Source organism: Mauremys reevesii, linkage group 8 (genome assembly GCF_016161935.1).
Source record: "Mauremys reevesii isolate NIE-2019 linkage group 8, ASM1616193v1, whole genome shotgun sequence".
In the NCBI taxonomy this organism is placed as follows: domain Eukaryota; kingdom Metazoa; phylum Chordata; order Testudines; family Geoemydidae; genus Mauremys; species Mauremys reevesii.
Genome location: NC_052630.1, coordinates 71,306,266 through 71,324,355, shown reverse-complemented (window position 1 = coordinate 71,324,355; position 18,090 = coordinate 71,306,266). Strand labels below are relative to the sequence as shown.

Below are 18,090 nucleotides of genomic sequence, written 5' to 3'. Positions count from 1 at the left end.
ATTTGTATCCCTATTTTGCGTAGTACTGTAAAAGGTCACATAGCAAGAAGTAAATTTATGAATTATAATTCAGATCAACTTCAAATCCATTCAGGGATGCCTGTTCTCACTTGAAAAGTGATGTTTGTGACACACACAGTATAGGGGTCCATTGTCAGGAACAGCTTATTTCCTGCACTTTTATAGGTCAAACTGTCTGAAATACGTGACACGTCACTGTTTAAACTTACCACAGACTAACAAATTAGCAATGGCAAAGACCCATGAGATCATCTTGTCCATCTCCTGTGCCAATACAGAATTTTCTCTACAGTGTGTCTCCAGTGCTTTGTTTGGCTTTAAATGAGGCTTACACAATTTCTTTTGGCAAATGGTCTAATTGATCTCACTCTTACAAAATCTTTCCTGATTCATTCTAAATTCCCTCTGATTACATTCATCCCATCACTCTTCTGATTTTGAAACTGGGAAACAATAAATTTATTCCAATTATTGTACTGGTGTTGGAATCTGGCTTCCAGTTTCAGACATTGCTGATCCTACTGCCAGAGGGTGTCAGGTGGTTTAAAAATGCAGTCTGTTTTAAATGTAAGTGTGCGCGCACACACACACACACACGCATACCGTACAAGACTCAAAATACATTTCATCCTGTGAAGTTTCATTATGCTCCACTAAGCCAAAAGGGTATAGTAGTTTTAAGATAGAGTTCAGGGTACTTTTATTCTTGGTGTAGGCAGTAAGGTGATGTATTTTAAGAGCACGTGAACTTATTGCATTAGCTCCTGAGGAATGAGTTTGTAAAACTTGAGAATTGTAAAACTTGTTCAATGTGTGAAAACACTCTGTCCTAGCTGGCACAATGCTCCTTCTTTGCTAGAGTAGACAGCCAGGAAGAAACCTCGAATTGCTTCCAAATGTTCACTACTTGGGCTTGAATGAGGCCCCTGCATTTTGTTAACATCAAGAATTTGCTAAGCTGGCTGTTCTTGACAAATTGTTTTGTTCTGGTTGGACTGGTTCATGCTAATTTTGTTTTATGATGTCATAAATATGTCTCAAGCCAGAGACCAAAGCAAGAATGGTTTAACTTTTCTTGCACATTTTTATGGCTGTTATAATTGCTGTTGAAATTGATCTTGGTTCTAAACTACACTTTACCATATGATTTTTTTCTTCCATATGTTTTAGAACATAGTTTCAAGATTCCATCCAAATCCCACAAAATGAAACTGTTACTCTTGCTTGACTGTTACGCTTGCTTGCATTTCTCCATAGAAAATGCCTGAGTGACAAAGATTCATGCTTTTGTATTACTGTGATGATGTCAACCCTTTTGACTTCTGTAACATTTTTTTCCACTGTGGTGAATCTGTAATAATGCTTTCTCCTCAGTGTATTGCCTCATATTTCCTGACTGCTTTTATTCATTCTGTCGAAGTGGTAATATTGCTGTTGTATTCTGCATCCTTTGAAAATGTGGCTGTAATTAACTATTTTATTTCTTTCTAGTGTTGTTCCACTTTTAAGAGAGTCCATTGGAATCTTAATGCAGCGAACTCCACCTTCCCTGGAAAGTGCCCTGCCTCAGTGCTATCAGAGGGTGAGCTGTTCCACTTCAGGACATTTTTGCATACGACTTAACTATTAAATGAATAAGCAACATACGTTTGGACTTCTTGGGGGGTGTTTTGGAATGTTTTCCTAACAGTAAATCCACAGAGGATTCCTTAAATCTGTCCTAAACAAAACAAATGAATGAACATTTATCTGGAAATGGTCAAAAGCATAACAAAAAACCTGGATTTGACCATCTGAAGTCCAAAATTCTACATATTCTGTAGTCCCAACCAAAACTTTATATTTTGAAATGATTTCCTGTTTCACAGTATACACTTTTTTGGCTTGGAATAGATCTCAAAACCTTTTTTTTTTTTTAAATGTATCGTGTCACAAAGTGGTGTAAGCCTAATGTGCATATTAGAGAGCAGTATAATGGAAATTTCACAAGAAGGCCAGTTGGATCATTGTCTGTAGAATTTGCTTGTTCTCCAGTTCTGATCTGATGTTCAACAGCCATTGCTAAAGATCCTTTTTCTATTCAAAGGAATATTTTTCTCTCCCCCTCTGGAGCAGTTACCTTAACCTTTCGCAAGAAGTGTTGAGGCATATTAAAAACATTGGAAGTAAATACAAAAGGAAGGTCATAGTTTGCATTTGGCATTGTGTCCCTGATACCTATACCGTACATGTCTTTTATGGAATGCTAGCATGTTGCATGTACCAAAGAAATATCCCTGGTTTTTTCCCCCAGTGGTTTATGGGGTTGCTGTGTAGCACTAAACATCTCACAAAAAGAATTCCTGGTTGAGATGAGAAGTGGGTGCATCTTACACACCCTGAAATAACTACATGTGCCTTCTTCCTTGCCTCAAACACTGCTGTTTTTAGAAAGGAGTGAAGAACACCAGTTTCCAGTGAAGGGAATGTGTAATATAACTGTAGCCTTGTGCAGCAGTTGTGTGGCTATGTAATAGAACCGTTCTCAGTCTTTCCACTTACCTCTCTCCTTCTCAGACCTATGGAGACAAAAGGACTAACTAATTTAGGTGAGACCTCGCTAAATGCTCTTGTAACGATGAGTACTGCCTGACATTTCTATTAGCTATTTGCTATAAAGGAAAGCTTAGTGTGTAGTAATGTATTTTTTTTCAGAAATCATTTTTGAAATGTCTGTCATCGGTATTTTAGGTTCAGCAGTTGCAAGGAGTTTACAGTTTACATGATCCACACTTCTGGACCCTTTGTAGTGACGTTTACATAGGGACCTTGAAACTATTTGTAGCTCCTGATGCTGACGCCAAGTGGATTCTAAGCCAAACTCACAATATTTTTACTCAGGTATGTCTGCTTGCTTACAGTAGCATGCTCGGATACCATGGTGATGTGTGTGATAGAGAAAACATGGACGTAAATATAAAAATAGAGCAACAAAATGTTTATAAAAGTAACAGCTCTGTGTTCTGTCTTTAACACCAAACCAAATACAAGTTGTTATTTAACTTATGATTAACTCCAGCTACCAGAAGAAGGATGGTTAAACTGAAACCTGTTCAATATATGTGGCCCATTCCTCTTCATCACTCTCTTTACTGCCTCTTAAAGGGAGACATGACACCAGAATGCTGTAGTCTTAGAGGTGCATTGAAGCCTTACGCTGACATATCAGGGACCAAGAAAACAGATGAGGCTTTCAAGACAAGATGTCTGACCACAGAGACTAACCCTACTTCTGCATCCACTGTGATGCCTCTGTATTGACATTCACTTCTGTTGCTCTGAGAAGCCATGTTTTCTGCATGCTTTGTTGCCTTTAGCAACTTCCAGGCAGTGGTGGCCACTAAAGTCAACATTTACTAATGTTTGAGATCATCATGCTGGTTTGAGATCATTGCATTTCCTCTTTTCTTAGACTAAGAAATAACTTCTCTATCTTAAGCTGTATGGTAAAAGTGGTTCCAGCTGAGGTTAGACTACCAAAATCAATACAGACCACATGAGCACTTCATTAGAAATTGATATTGTCTGGTTAAAGGAAGAGAGAACCACCACCAAAGCCAATTTTTCTATCACTAACTGACACATTAAAAGGAAAAGCAATGAGATTCAATTGGCTGTCTATAGCTAAGATCTGAAGTCCCTTAACAAATGATGCCACAGGTAAATATCTGGGCGCTTGAAATAATATAGAGCTCCAATGTTTCCCCTTCCCCGATTTCACTCTAATGAAATAGAAAGTTTTCTCCAGGAAAAAAAAAAGATCTTTTGCATGTTGTTTCATGAATAAAAGCCAAGATACTTATCCCTCTCTGTTCTGTAGCTTCCAAAGAATCCAGGCTTGTACCCTGTTTTTGACTCTTGGAAGTGAACAGGTTCACAGTGATGCTGTTTCTGGATAGACATCCCATGTATCACTGTCAGACTAAAAGCCATCCTATGTTTGGTCCGTTGGAAGGATGCCTTCCTTCAGATACCTGTGCCTCACCAATACAGGAAATTTTTAGATTGTAGAATTGTAGATGACGAGTAGCATTGGTTCAGCTCTGAATTGGCCTCTGCCTGTACATATTCCCCAGAGTTAACTCTATTCTAGAATTAATCAAATTTGAGTAGCATTGTTTGAAAAGTTCAGATAGGAACTTACATGTACTACTTTGTCTCCACACTGTTTTATTTAAGAGTGCACAGTGCATCTGCATTAAATGGAGGCTTTAATTCCAAAAGCTGACCCTATGCAAGACTGAGTTGATGCAGACAGGAGGATGGGAATGCTTCCAAGAACTTGCTTTCTCTGTACATCTCTCACAGTGAAGGGCATCTGCGCTCAGATTTTTGATTCACCAACTTGCACTTATATGCCTGACTAGTCATGGTAGCAGAAAATGCAATCCTGATGTGAAGCTCAATGCAAAACTTATTTATTTGGCTTAAGCTTTTCTGCAAAAAAAAAAAAAAAAAGTCATGTGCAGGGAACCACACGTGAACCTTTGAAAACAAAGCTGTAAACTAACCAAGTTACTTCTGTTACAAGGTGTGAAGAAAGTAAGGGATTGTTGTAATGTCTAGTCTTAAATCCTTGCCATACACTCGGAAGCACCGTGATAGTGGGGAGAGGGAGAGCAGCATATAAATACCTAGGTAAATAATAAGGGATGAAACCTTTTATACATGGGCTTCAAACTTAATTTACCTTTCAATTGTTGCATACTTTTTCTTGCCCTGTTTTGTATCTATAGTTGTTAAAATATTGTCCGATTATTACTAAAGTGGTGATATTCAAGATGTGACATAACATTACATGATAATGAACTGATAATCCCATAAACCTAGGATCAACTTCAGTGAGATCAGCAACAGAAAGAGACAAGATGATGAAGGAAGGGAGTTTTATTCAAGCCCAAATATTTATGATGTCAGTGAGGAAAACAGGAATTGCCTGGGTCAGTTAAAAAGGTGTTTGTAGAAATGTTCTTTTCAGAATGTGCTCTGGTGGGAAAGTGTTAATTCTGTCCTTGTATCTCACAGCAGCCTCATTTATGGTGCAACAAATTGTTTGTACATCTGGTGATGTTTCCGATTACCAGACTAGACAAAGCTCCTGGGCACTTGGGAATTCTTTCTATGAGCTACAATAAATCCCAACTAGGATCTCGTCCTTTGAATTCTGTTTCTAATGCAAACAGCATATCGAGTCCCTTGGGCCTGACTACACATGAAGCAGATGCACTGCCTGAATAACTTTGTCATCTGTAAATGTTGCTACCTCATTACTCACTATACTTTCCAGATCACTTAATTTGTCTTTTTATTATGGGGCCCATGTTGTCTGAATCTGCTCAATACTATTTAATTTTACTATCTGGTTATGTTCAGGTTTTTACCTTCTATTACCTGGTGTTGCACACACTTTCTGTAGGGCATGTATTTAGGCAACACATTGGTACATCTATCGACACTGCCTCCATTTTTAGTGAAAAGATATTTTTGAAGTCTTTGCTGCACTGAACCAACTTAAAGAATCCTGAACCAGGTGAACTTGAGGAGCCAGTAAAAATAAATGCTTATTGATATTAGTTCCTCGCTTTCTAGCTTGTATGTTGGAACATAAAGAGGTTGTGCACTGATTTCAAGTAGACCTCCTAGAATCAAGCTTATAAATAAATCTGTCCTTTCTGAGAAGTTCCGGCATATATGAATCTAGTTCAGCAAATAACTAGGAGGCAGCAGGTGTGTTTTGTACAACAAAACAGCTAATGTGCTGGACAGTTGAGTCTGAAGATGGCTTACATATGTGGGAGGGCTGATTCTTGGGAAGGCTAGCTTGGCTTTGGGGGCAGTCTGTTTGGATGGACAGACTTGTAATTATTTTGTCATCTCAAATCTCTTGAATCTCCAGTGAAAAAGATTATTTTGCTAGCAAGACGTCAACTATTCTATATGTTCATTCTAGTGGTTGGTATCAAATGGACTTAGGAGAAAGGATACATCTTCCTTCCCTTTTGATATGTGGGAGTAGTGAAGGTACAGTTGGAGCAAGCATTTTTTGAGCAGCAGTGGAGATTATAGTTCTTAAAGTTGTAATTTGGCAGGTTAGTCAAAGTGACCTCGGATGTTCAGTATACATTATTGCAGAAACAAAGTGCACTGCACTTCAGGGACCCAGACAAATTATGTTTTCTCAAGTGTGGTTCTGTTCCTAAAGACTCAAGTCAAGTGATTCCAGAGTATGGCACATCTGTGACTGAGGGCTTGTCTGTGAGTCATACCAGTATAAAGTAAGGTATCAATGTAAACTGCTATAACACTCTGTGTGGACATTCTTATTCCAGAGTAAATATGGCTTTTTCTGGTTTAGTTTGTGCCACTTTGGAAGTAGTTTAAGCTAAACAGGAAAAAGCTATTCTTACTCCACACGGAATGTCCTCTTGTCCACATGGTGACTATAGCAGTTTAACTATACTGGTATAACGTCCTATGTAGACATGTCCTGAGAGGCAGTCGTGGATGTTTTGATTATTTGCATGGAAGCTTAGAATTTTTTGTGTGGATCTTGAGCTCACTAAAAGTTGTCTTCCACTACCGTAGCCATCTAAGCGCCTAGTTGACATTAATCTGATTCTCAGCAATGTGTTCAGTCAGACTATTTTTATTATCTTTCTCCTGAAGATGATTCTGCATAATGAACTACGTGCACCACTTTTTCAGCTAGCAGCCTGACTTTAAGGGTTAATAGTCTCTTAAATAATTTACTCATAATTTTATATACAATGATGGCAGAGCTAAGGGCATTCCCTAAATTTAATCTCTTGAGGTTTTTGAGCAGAGGGGTGATTTGCAATTTATGTGCCCATTGAGTATTACCAAAAGTTATTTTGCTGTTTCACATAAATACACCATGGCTGTGCCTGTCTTCTCTACAAATCCCTATGATGCTGTAGGACAGTTTCATAGCTCAAACTGTCACATCCTTATGCTTTGCTTCACTTGAACTGGCATCTGTTCTAAGGGTTAAAAACACACAGACTTTTTAAAAATTTACGTCCCGTGATCTTTAGATTGTGGTTGAAGAACTTGTGCTTTAAGATAAGCTTTCTTTTAACGTTGTAGAAGCCCTACACATCTTTAACTCATGCACTAAGTTTGGTAGAATCGTTACTATAGAACAAGCTATCAAATAGATTTGTTTGTTCACCAAATAAAAATGTGTAAGTATAATAGCATTTGGAACTGGGATATAGTTGTGTGGGTCAGGATTGTTCAGTTTTCTAATTCTCCCTCTTTTGTTACAGGCAGGAGTCAGACAGCTTTATGTACAGATTGACTTTGCAGCCATGTAGTGAACATCATAAATTGAGTTCTTTGGACCAAAGTTTTCTGGTACTGTAATGGTATAAAACATTGTACTCTTCAAGACAGAGCCACCGCCACCCTGGTTAACCAAGACCAAATAGACTGCTGCCTTTTGGCTACTTCTAGAGTTCACGTTTAAGGAGTAAAAACTGAAAGGACGCGTCTTGGACTTCTGGGCTTGTCTTTTGTGGCCCCCAAACTTTTTTTTCATTTTGTGAGGGCTTTTTTTTTTTTACTTACTACAATTGTTCCAACAGGAAACTAAGATCGTGGGACTGCAAGTCCTGGTCATGTCTTTAATGAAGGGCTTGTCCAAACAAAAAAAATTAGTTCATAGCAAGCTGGGGCATGAATCTACTCTACACTAGCCTGTGGCAGACTAACTGCCCATGTGGCTCCTGCCTTTATGTATTAACGGTTTGCTAGTGCACTTTGATCTAGTCCTGTTCTAAAGAGGACTAGATCTAAGCATGTGTCAGCAGGGTCCATATTGACAGTTAGTCTCTAGCAAGCCAGCCGAGTAGATTCACACCCCAGCTTGCCGCAAACTAACTGTTCACATAAACAAGCCTGAAAGCTGCTCGTTCCCACAAAACCAGTGTTATCAGAAATTAGAGAGCGGTCTTGTACATAATGTCACAATGGGTGGCATTCTTCGTTATAATCGTATGTTTGTAAAATTGTTTGTACTTTGCAAACTTAATGAACCAAACCATATTGGGGTTTCAAAGTGCCTTTATATCAGAAAAAGTATTTGCCAGCATCAACATGGAACATGAAGGGTTTTTATTACTTTTATGGCTACAGCTTGTTCACAACCTTATTCTTGCTAGTGATGTTATGTGACTGTGTACTTGCGTAATTGTAGATTTTAGACTCCCTTTTACTGTTGCATCTTATCAAATGAACTGGAGTGAATTCTGTTTAATTTACATTACAAGTTAAAGCTATTGTGGGAAACTTGCTTTCAAAACATCTGTCTATTTGCTATATATATATATATTGTCCTAAGAGTTGTTTTAACCAAATTAAACATTCAACCCTGGGTCTAAGTCTATGAATGAAAGTTTCTCAATACTGTTATAGTAATTGGAAATTGTATTGCAATAACCATGTTCATAAACTCACCATGCAAAAGAGAGAGGCAGTTGCAGCATAATCATAGTAATGGAAGAGCTGTTTTGCTTTTATCGTTCAAATACGGACTTAATCTTTTTTTTAAACTTTGCTGTGAAAATTAGTCTACTAGGTTTTAATAGACTATTAAAGAGGTTGGAAGTAGTTACTATGTTTAACTAAACGGGGGGAGAGGAGCTGTTCCTGGCAAATGTATCTGCAGTGGAAATGAGGACTACTAGATGTGCTATGTAAGGTCATATTCTCTTAGTTCACATGTTTGATTCTGACATGAGCATGATCTCTCTTATCCATGTCTTGTGTGCGCGCGCGCGCACACACACACACACAGATTTGTCCATAGAGCGCTTTCCAGAAACATCCATAGACCATATTTTTACTGGCATTTACATTTTGAACTCAAAATGAGTGTTAAATTCCTGAGACAATCCTACAACACTGTAGATGCAATGCTTCCACAAAAATTAATTATGACAATTATCAGTGCAAAATTACTGTAGTCTCTCATTCTGTTTGAATTCAGAGACTGAACAGTAAAGATCCCACAAATGTATCTTTGATTTCCACATCTGAAGCTGTTGGTTAGTCTGACTAGGACATAGAGCAAGAAAAAGGAAGTCTCCTTTTTATTAATAGGAACTAAATTGGCTGTTTGAGGGGAAACTGTTGAATTAATAAATTTATACTTAATGTACAATGTTTAGTGGAGTAAAACAAGACAAGGATGCTTACTTGAAAAATCAAATGTGCTGCTGACTGGTATGAATTCTAGGTATTTTTCTGATGCAGATATCAGTGTCCTTGTAACTGATTAAATACCCAGTAATGGGGTAGTACTAAAATCAAAGAGTATTGTAGTTCTAATCGGTTCAACTTTAGTCACAGTTGATGAGCATTGAGTATGATAGACACTATAGAAATACCTAAGATTGAATTGCAGGGATGGTTTGTATAGTGCAATGGTTTTGCTGCAGATGTTACTGCATTATTGCAATTTACAGGGATAAGCAGCTTCTTAGATTCAGTTTTATTCCTTCTGTATGACTCACTTTGTATTTTTATATATATAAATGCTGCTTAATTGCTAGTCTGTGCCTTGAGTTGAGCTCACCAGATCGATGCAGATAGATTATTAGGGTTGGAAGGGACCTCAGGAGATCTAGTCCAACCCCCTGCTCAAAGCAGGACTAAGCCCCAAATGGCCCCCTCAAGGATTGAACTCACAACCCTGGGTTTAGCAGGCCAATGCTGAAACCACTGAGCTATCCCTCCTGTCCCCTGATATACGAGTGCTGAATGAACTAATAATTTTTAATTTGTACAAAGCTGTGATTCAAACCCCCAAGGTAAGACCTCTTCCATGGCTTCTGTAATGTCATGCACATACATGGACTGTGGGTATTGTCTTTTGTTTGGGAAGTCTTTAACACAGGCAATAATGCAACAATCCGCTTATCTTAAGGATGGTGGTCTCTGTCACTTTGAGCCACCATTTTAAAAGGAAGACCCAGCCTCTTTCACCTAAATTGTACAAGCCATAACTTCAAACTGACTTTTTGGGGTGATTTTGTCTCCCAGACTTACAGGTTTGATTTGTTTCTGGGCTGCTGAGCTAAGCTTCTTAATCATCTTAAACTACTTTTAATACTAGCCAAATTATTGGGGTAAGCTGCTTATTGTGAATGTTTTAGCTGAATGTTAGTGGGATGCTTTTTCAGTAGCTGTGATTTGCTAAATGTCTTACTGCAAGTGAGCAATTGCTTGGATGTTACTGTTTTTGTTTTTTTTCTTGTGTATTTTAAAAGGACTCAGGATTGTCATATGGCTAATCTTCCTTGCCAAGACCAGTATTTGACAGCATAATCCGTTTTCTGCACACTGACCTTTAATGAAAATTGTTCTTTAAACTACTTGTAACAAAGATTAAATTTCTTTCTTGCCTAGGAAGATCTTTAATTTGAGACTCGGGGCAGAAATCAGGCCTATAGTGTCTTGCTCATGAGAAATGCACATATTTTTACAATCAAGATGAGTCTTAATCACGTTTGGGATGGCTTTTACATTTAATAGCAAGATGTACATAACTACAACATTTGTTTTTTGTAAAATGTAATTTAAATGTGGTGGTAGTGTATGGAAGTCAGTTGTTTGCTGTCAAGCAACAGGATTGTGTTGACATTTCAAGTACATGACTTTTTGGCTGAGTAGATTTATTTGAAAAGAATGTGCGAGTAAATTGGTCAAAAGACAGTAGATGGCATACCCTGCATTTTAAGTTGGTGTAAATTTACTCCCGTAGCATGAAGTCCAAGCAGCATTGTTTGGGTAATTCTCATGCTATTGCTTGGGCAGCATGGAGGCCAACAAATGCATTATGTGTCTTCAGGATGCTCTGTCCTGAGCTAACTCTGGTCTATTATGGGGTAGGATGCCTGTGAGGGACAGGTGTCAGGCTGTCCAGCCATCGTGTTTTAGGTCTTCCAGGAAGTCTCTCACCCTGCTTCCAAACAGCATAGCAACATTATTTTTTCCCCCTAGTAATGAACTACTAGGTGAGCTGGAATTATTGAAGACTGTAGATCATGTGACTAATATAAACCCCTGAACGTTGAACCATCAAGGACTACTTACAACTGTTTTGTTTCAAATGACACTAGATTCTGCTTCTAATATACTAATGGAGGTGTTAGTAATCTCTTAACTTCATCCTGAATCCCTGCAGAAGATGGTCCATTTTAAGAGTGATTGGGGGGTAGAGGGGAGAAACTTGCTAAATTTCACTTTTCTAATTGACAAACCTGATGACAGTCAAAATCTCATCTAACTCTCCATGAAGACATAACAGCAAGGTGCTACAGTGAATCTCATTACTAGAAATGTGTATAAGATTACTACCTACAATGTTGCTTAGCATTGAACATAACATGGCAGAAAATAGGCCTTCCACTGAAGTTTACAATCTGATCCTATAAGCAGTTAAACATGAATAAAGTTACACACTGTGTGTGAGTGGGCCTCAAGTGGGGAGCTTAAGTAAATCTAGTATCCTTGCTACACTACACTATGGGTTACATAGTACAAAAAATAAGCATGTTAGAATAATTGAGCCTAGTACTTTTTTGTAATGCACTATTGCAGTAATCTGTATTTGATCTTCCAGTCATTAACCTGTGAAATTTTAAGAGTGGCTGCCTGTCTATTATCAGAATCCAGAACTCTAACTCAGAGGTGGAAGCTAGTGCTACTGAGTAAGATTAACTATATTTGAGGTTATGATTTGTTTTCATTTTAAAAAATCTGAGTAGAGAAGGGAGGAAGGAAATACTCCCCAGTTCAGTACAGATGCTAGCTATCACTGTGTTGTGGGGATGCAAATGAGATACCTGTAGAAGTTGCTGTTGAATAGCATTGTTCCTCAATATTATATATACCTTTCACCCATTTAAGATAAATTGCTTAATAGGACTTACAAGGAAGACAGATCAGTGCATGGCTCAGTGTACCTTCACACTCACTGACTTATGGTACTGCATAATTCAGATGTCATGAGACCCCGAGGATTGTATGAAATAGAAAATGGATTTTAAAGATGTTGAATTTGTATTAAATAGGCATGAGAACCCTAAAATACACCTAAGCTTGTTTCAATACCAGTTCAGATCAGCATCTTTATTCATGAATAACCTTGTCCTGTTTTCTTCAATTAGCTTCTACGATTGTATTTGGTATGACAGCTGATTTTTTTTAAACTGTGTGACTTTTAGATGTTAAAGGAATAATATAAGATAAAGAGGAACTTTCTTCAACCCAGTTCTCTCACTGTTAATACTGGTTTTGCAAAACCAAAATATGATGGTGTCAGACCCTACCTGACTAGGATGCTGCATTGCATACAATAGCACTACCCACTCCTGCAGTGGTTAATTCCCCCCCTCCACTCCCCAAGACCATGGATCCTCTTTCTGCTTTTTATTTTTATTTTACTCCCCTTTTCCTCAAAGCCCTTGTGTTGGTGACCATCCATATCTGGCCTTCACGGGCAGGAGGTTGTGATAGTACCCTGTCAAAAGATGCAGGTCATTCTCCCAGGATCTGCTAGCAACTGAAATATTTATTCATCTCCCAATATGTGCAAATGCAGAATAATCTACCTTTCAGGTTTAGTGAGCCACACTTCAAGTGTAAGTTCCTGCCTGTGGGGTAATTTTACTCTGCATACAATGTTTGGCAGAAGCACTGTTGTGTAAAGGAATTTGCATATTTCACTTCCCACAAAAACCCTTGATGGTAATATGTGCCAGGATCTAGTTCAAGAGTTGAAATTAGTAGCTACTGAGGGGGCTGGCTCACACATGAAGGAGTGTGAATGAAAAAATTGCCAAAACCATTCCTAGCAGCAACGCCTTTGTTTGCGCCTTTCCAGTTAATTTTTAAATACATGAAGTACTCTTACTGGTGTGCTTAAATTTAATAGTGTGGTATTAGAACATCTATAAACAAATGTTTTGAGTAGGAAACTGCTGATTCTAAATAAAATTGCGGAGACGCTATACTGTAACTTGGTTGGGGAGTGCTGAAGTTAAGCCATTATGACTTGCCCCAAGTGCAATATTAAAAATTTTGATGTAATCTTTTTTCTACTTGAATGGTTTAAGTAAAACGTTTCATCTGATGTATTTGAAAAAGATTTGGGATCAAATTTCCTTTCAATAAAACTTGGTTTAAAAAAAAAACCTGCATGTGTATTTTCTGATGTGACTAGCTGGCAAGTAAGGATCTTAAAAGTCCATGTTGTAGAGCTCATTTTTGAAGTACTACCTCCCAACGTGTGGCACAAACCATGTGGCTGCTTCTATTCCCTGCCATTTTCAGGTGATTAACAGTCACCAGTTCAACAGATTCCTAGGCTGCAATGTTCTCACCTTTACTCCCTTTTCTAAGGTAGGCTTTATGGACAGGCCGGGCTGTTTCCCATAACCCCCTGTTAATTTCTTTCCACATTCATTTCCCCAATTGCACACAATAGGCCAGATTAATTACATCTTTGAGTGGTAGGGTAGCCCAAACCCTTACACAGCTACTTGGATTGCCCTGGCATAGGTGATTCCTTGGGTGGTATAGTAGGACAGGAGCTAAGCACAGCAAAGTTTTCCAGAGCACTGATCCTGTTTTTGCCCTCATTTGGAGAATGTGGTACAGGTCCACCTTGTGCTAGTAGGACAGTGCACATGGTGTAGAGTGCACAGAGCTGGCAAGCTATTTTTTCCTCACACTTACCCAGTTCATCTTGCTCAGGTTCATCTGAACTTCCCTCTGCACTGCCCAGTCAGAGGCCATTCCTCCCCTCCAGGGGTAGGTCTTCTGGCATTCATGATGCCCTTGGGAAGGGGAAGCTTCTCACCACAATGAGCTCAAACCTGTGAAACCTTCCTGAAAAGCGATCCTGAAACCAACAGGACACTTTACTTACAGTTCCATGTCTTCATCTGCAGAGTATGTGAACCCACATTAGAGGGAATGTTTATGCTCCCATAGCGTTGTAGGTAGTAGAGTATAAGTCCACTTATGCTGTTTGTATGTTTAAAGTAAGGATGGAAAAACTAAATTTTAAAAATTGCCACAAAGCAGGGAACAGGTAAAGGCTCTTTATTCAAGTGTTCCTTTGACATTCATTGTCTCCAAAGCTTGATTCATCCACAGCAAAGAGCTTAAGCATATCTATTTCCAGAGGATGCATATTGCCTGCTATGATCATGGAATGTAGTGGGCCACCTAGTTCTACTGTGGACATCTGTTGTAAGGTGCCTGAAGCAATTTTCTGATCCACGGCACCCACCCTTGCTAGGCCAACACAGAGTGTGTTCTCCGTAACTTCTACAAAAAAGAAAATGCAATTTCAGGAAATAATTCATCTTTCATTTTCTAGAGAGCAAATTCAGTCTCTTTACTGAGCAGTATTTGCTTCACTGAAAGTAATGATTGTATTTTACATTTACAAAAGCATTGAATCTCAAGTTTCCAGCCTCTGATTTTAATCTAACACTTTAAAGCCCGGAGTTTTGTTGCAAAGTGGAATGGAATTCTGTTCTTTGAGGAGACAGTACTATAAGCTACATGCTGACAGCAGTTAGAATGGGCTGTGGCAAATACACAACAGAGGGAAGTTAGTTCCCTTCTCCAAGTGAATCCTCCTTTCAGTCACTGCCAGTAGCAGGATATTGGTCTAGGTGAGAAGACCACCTTACTGTGCACCCCTACTTCCAGACCTCAGCAGAGAGAAGTAAACTACTAAAGGAATAATTTGCTCTAAAATATTGTCTTGTAAATAAAAATCAAACCAAATTTTAATAGAAATACAAGTGAATGAAGGCAGCGTTTGTTTTAGCTCTGCTCTCAGTAACAGTACAAATTTAAAGTAGCTACCTAATATATAGGTGTGGTAGAATTTGATTTTTTATAACTGACATACCAGTAGTAGTTTAAGCATTTTCTCCAATTTTTAGAGTTCACAAAATTATGGGTTTTAAACATTTTTCTGATTTATCTATTTAAAATTTTGTGGGGACTGTGTGTCAGTTGATGCCAAGATTCAAAAACTGAAAGCTTTAACTTCACACTGTCAACGTATGTCAAAATATACACAGTAAATATTTTTAAATCCAGCTACCTTCAAGCAGCATTTTTCTTTATCTGTAAATTGACAATGTAACTGTCAGCTTGTGGGTATATGATGAAAGACATCTACCAACAAATCATTCTTTCAAGCTTACTTATATAAATGGAATTAATCTGAATTTACCGTCGGGTAAATAAGAATTTGGCCAATAACTAGTGAAGTGACTTAGGTGTCTATCATATGAAAATCCTGAAGTACAATTGTCTAAGATGTTCACAGTACAGTTAAAGGGAAACTGTCAACGTTAAAATATTCTAACAGTTCTAAAAACCGGTGTAAATAAACCCTCCATTCTGATCTGTTCAAACAGCCTCCCCTTGTTTATTCTCATGGACCCAACGGAAAGATGAATGGTAACACTGGTTCTCAAACTATGGTAACTGTACCAGTTGAACAAGACTACAGATCTTGACTATGCCTCCAGGAATCACTAACTTCCATTCATCAGTGCTCACTGCCTGCAGTATAGCTTGGGCTTTGCCAAACATCTTGTGAACAGCTGACTAGGGTTGAAGGGAGCCCAGTTCCACTTCAGGTCAGGAGCTGCTCTAATGAATAGGAGCAGAGCAGTAGTAGAGACTCCTCAGTAAAGGTTGAGAAAGGGGAAGCCTGGAGTACTAACATCTGGAAACAACTATTAAACGTGTACCTGGTTCTTCTCGTTGAAGCCTCCTATTTTGAACAATGGCAAGAAGCTGTTCTGCAGCTTGATTCACACTCATGTACCGTGGCGATTCATAAATCTTCTTTCCTCTGTTGGAAAAAAATTAAAGTAATAACTACCTTGCCAAATAGTATTAAACCACAGAATACTAGGTTATTGTAATTCTCTCATTCCATTATCTCTATGGCACATTTCAGCTTTAAATTAACCCATATAGTTTAAGTAATCCATAGGCTTGGTGGCGGGGGGGGGGGGTCTAAAGTGAATTTCAGCTCAGTTGCAATCCCTGGGCTCCCTGCACACTTGTAAAGCAGCAGGGCATGACCTGGCTGATAGTTTGCTATCTTAAGATTCAAGTGAGACTGCTGGAAACTATACAGGGTCTGCACTTACTTTAGAAAAACAAAACTCAAATAATTAATACGTTTTCCCAACAATCATCATGTAGGCAGATAATTACAAATCAGAAATATATTCAATTATTCTCAAACACATTTCAGCTAGTTTGTCAATTCTGGCTACATTCAAGCAAAGTTTATGAATCTGACTCTAGGCTAAAAGTTACAGCAAGTCTCAAAGCAACAGTTTATAGACCCAATTATAAAAAAAAAAAAGGTTTAGAAATGCCAAACTACTTTGAGACAGCTGAATGACCTTAGTTTAACTAACACTATTAAAAATGCTTCTGTTTGGTGTTAAGAGAATGGAATGTTAATACTCCAAATGCAGTTTCTGGCCAGTGCACTGAGATGATTCAGAGCACTGTTTTGTTTTCAGCTGTTCATCTGCTTCAGGGAGAGAGACTATATGGTGCAAGATTGAACAATTATAAGACTTCATTCACTGAACAACCTCTTATAGAAGGACCTAGTTGAGACAAAATGTTTTGTTTATTGAACACAATACCAAAAATTCATGTGCAATTGCTGCAAACTAAGGGCTTGATCCCACTGAAATAAACGGCAAAACTCCCATTTATTGCAGTGAATGCAGAACCATGCCTAAGTGCTTTATTTCATCTAAATAACAGGTGAGTGCTGCATTACTAAGTCGGAGGAAGGATCTTCAATCAGTTTTCATTTGAACATGCTGACAATATATTTAGTTTCAAAATAGTGACTCACTTCATCAGGTTTTCCAGAGATTGCTCCTTTATTTTTATGTCTGCAGGATGAAAGTTATATTTATTAGGCACAAATAAAGACGTCATCAGGGGTACTGTAATCTTCTCACTCATCTTAATTGTCTAAATGGGTAAGGGCTTAGTTAGTAGTTTAAATTAGCAGGTCTTTTCTGCTTTTCATATACCAATGTTTCAGCTATTGTAGGAACTACAAATATAGATTTCTAGCAAAGTAGTATCAGCTCTGTTCTGAGTTTTATATATTAGTTATGAAGAAAAACCCTTGTCCGTTCCTTTTATAAAGATGAAGTTTTACCTGGGATTGCATTACTTCTAGGATTCTAGTGCAAACAAGAACAATGTAAAACAGTGCTTACGTACTACAATGATGGGCACATTTGTCATAGGATTGAAAAAAATCTCAAAATGATACTGTTCTAAAACATTTAATCATATAAGCGTCTGAAAGCCAGATGTATTGCACTCTTTTAGATTCTAGGTTCAGTTGCACCTCAGTAGGCAGAAGGTAAAGCAGCATAACTGAACGATAGTATTCACTTTAACCGCCACACAGGAACCCAACTCATTAGCAGTTCCTTCCTGCTACAATTTCTGGATATGTGTGTTTTATATACAGAGCAACTCTGCAATTTTATGGAGTCTCAGGGGTCTGCATTATCTCTGACAGGTACTCAAGTTCTACAATAGGGAGCAGTGGAAATTATATACTCAACAGTAGAATGTTTAGCTTGTACTGACTGTCACAATTTTTGACCTGGTGTTCAAATCTTAGTGCATTACACTCAAATACATAGACAGGAGACTTACATCACATCTTAAATCTGTATTCAATGTGTAAAAAAGCTATATAAAAAAATGTAAAAGTTGGGGTATTTTTACAGTCTTAAAATAGCTGTTCAGAGTTTAGCATCAACTTCTGCCAAGGAAATTATGAGGAAAAGGTTTTTATAACAAGATCTGTGCATAACCTGGCCTTTAAAAAAAAAAATGTTGTAGGAACTACAGATGCAATTTATCACAAGTTAAAGTTACAGTACTTCCAAATCAGAACCATATTCT

The 18,090-nt window shown here is 38.1% G+C and overlaps 2 protein-coding genes across 7 annotated transcripts in view; one reads left to right on the top strand and one right to left on the bottom strand.

Annotated features, from left to right (window-relative positions):
• Positions 1 to 11,572, top strand: part of SLC30A7 (solute carrier family 30 member 7) — a 53,304-nt gene extending 41,732 nt beyond the window's left edge. For 3 of the 4 annotated variants that reach the window (XM_039485837.1, XM_039485838.1, XM_039485839.1), the window contains 3 exons: positions 1,513 to 1,603; positions 2,752 to 2,901; positions 7,350 to 11,572. In XM_039485837.1, coding sequence (XP_039341771.1) covers positions 1,513 to 1,603; positions 2,752 to 2,901; positions 7,350 to 7,397 — 289 coding nt within the window. In that variant the 3' untranslated portion in view covers positions 7,398 to 11,572. Of the gene's footprint in view, positions 1 to 1,512; positions 1,604 to 2,751; positions 2,902 to 4,890; positions 5,001 to 7,349 lie in introns of all 4 variants that reach the window. The other variant, XR_005583905.1, reaches the window with a different exon arrangement.
• A 2,604-nt stretch (positions 11,573 to 14,176) lies between these two features.
• DPH5 (diphthamide biosynthesis 5) overlaps positions 14,177 to 18,090 on the bottom strand; it is a 31,375-nt gene continuing 27,461 nt past the window's right edge. For all 3 annotated transcript variants that reach the window (XM_039485840.1, XM_039485841.1, XM_039485842.1), the window contains exons 6-8: positions 17,012 to 17,051; positions 15,873 to 15,976; positions 14,177 to 14,421 (exon numbers count right to left, since the gene is read on the bottom strand). In XM_039485840.1, coding sequence (XP_039341774.1) covers positions 14,198 to 14,421; positions 15,873 to 15,976; positions 17,012 to 17,051 — 368 coding nt within the window. In that variant the 3' untranslated portion in view covers positions 14,177 to 14,197. The remainder of the gene's footprint in view (positions 14,422 to 15,872; positions 15,977 to 17,011; positions 17,052 to 18,090) is intronic.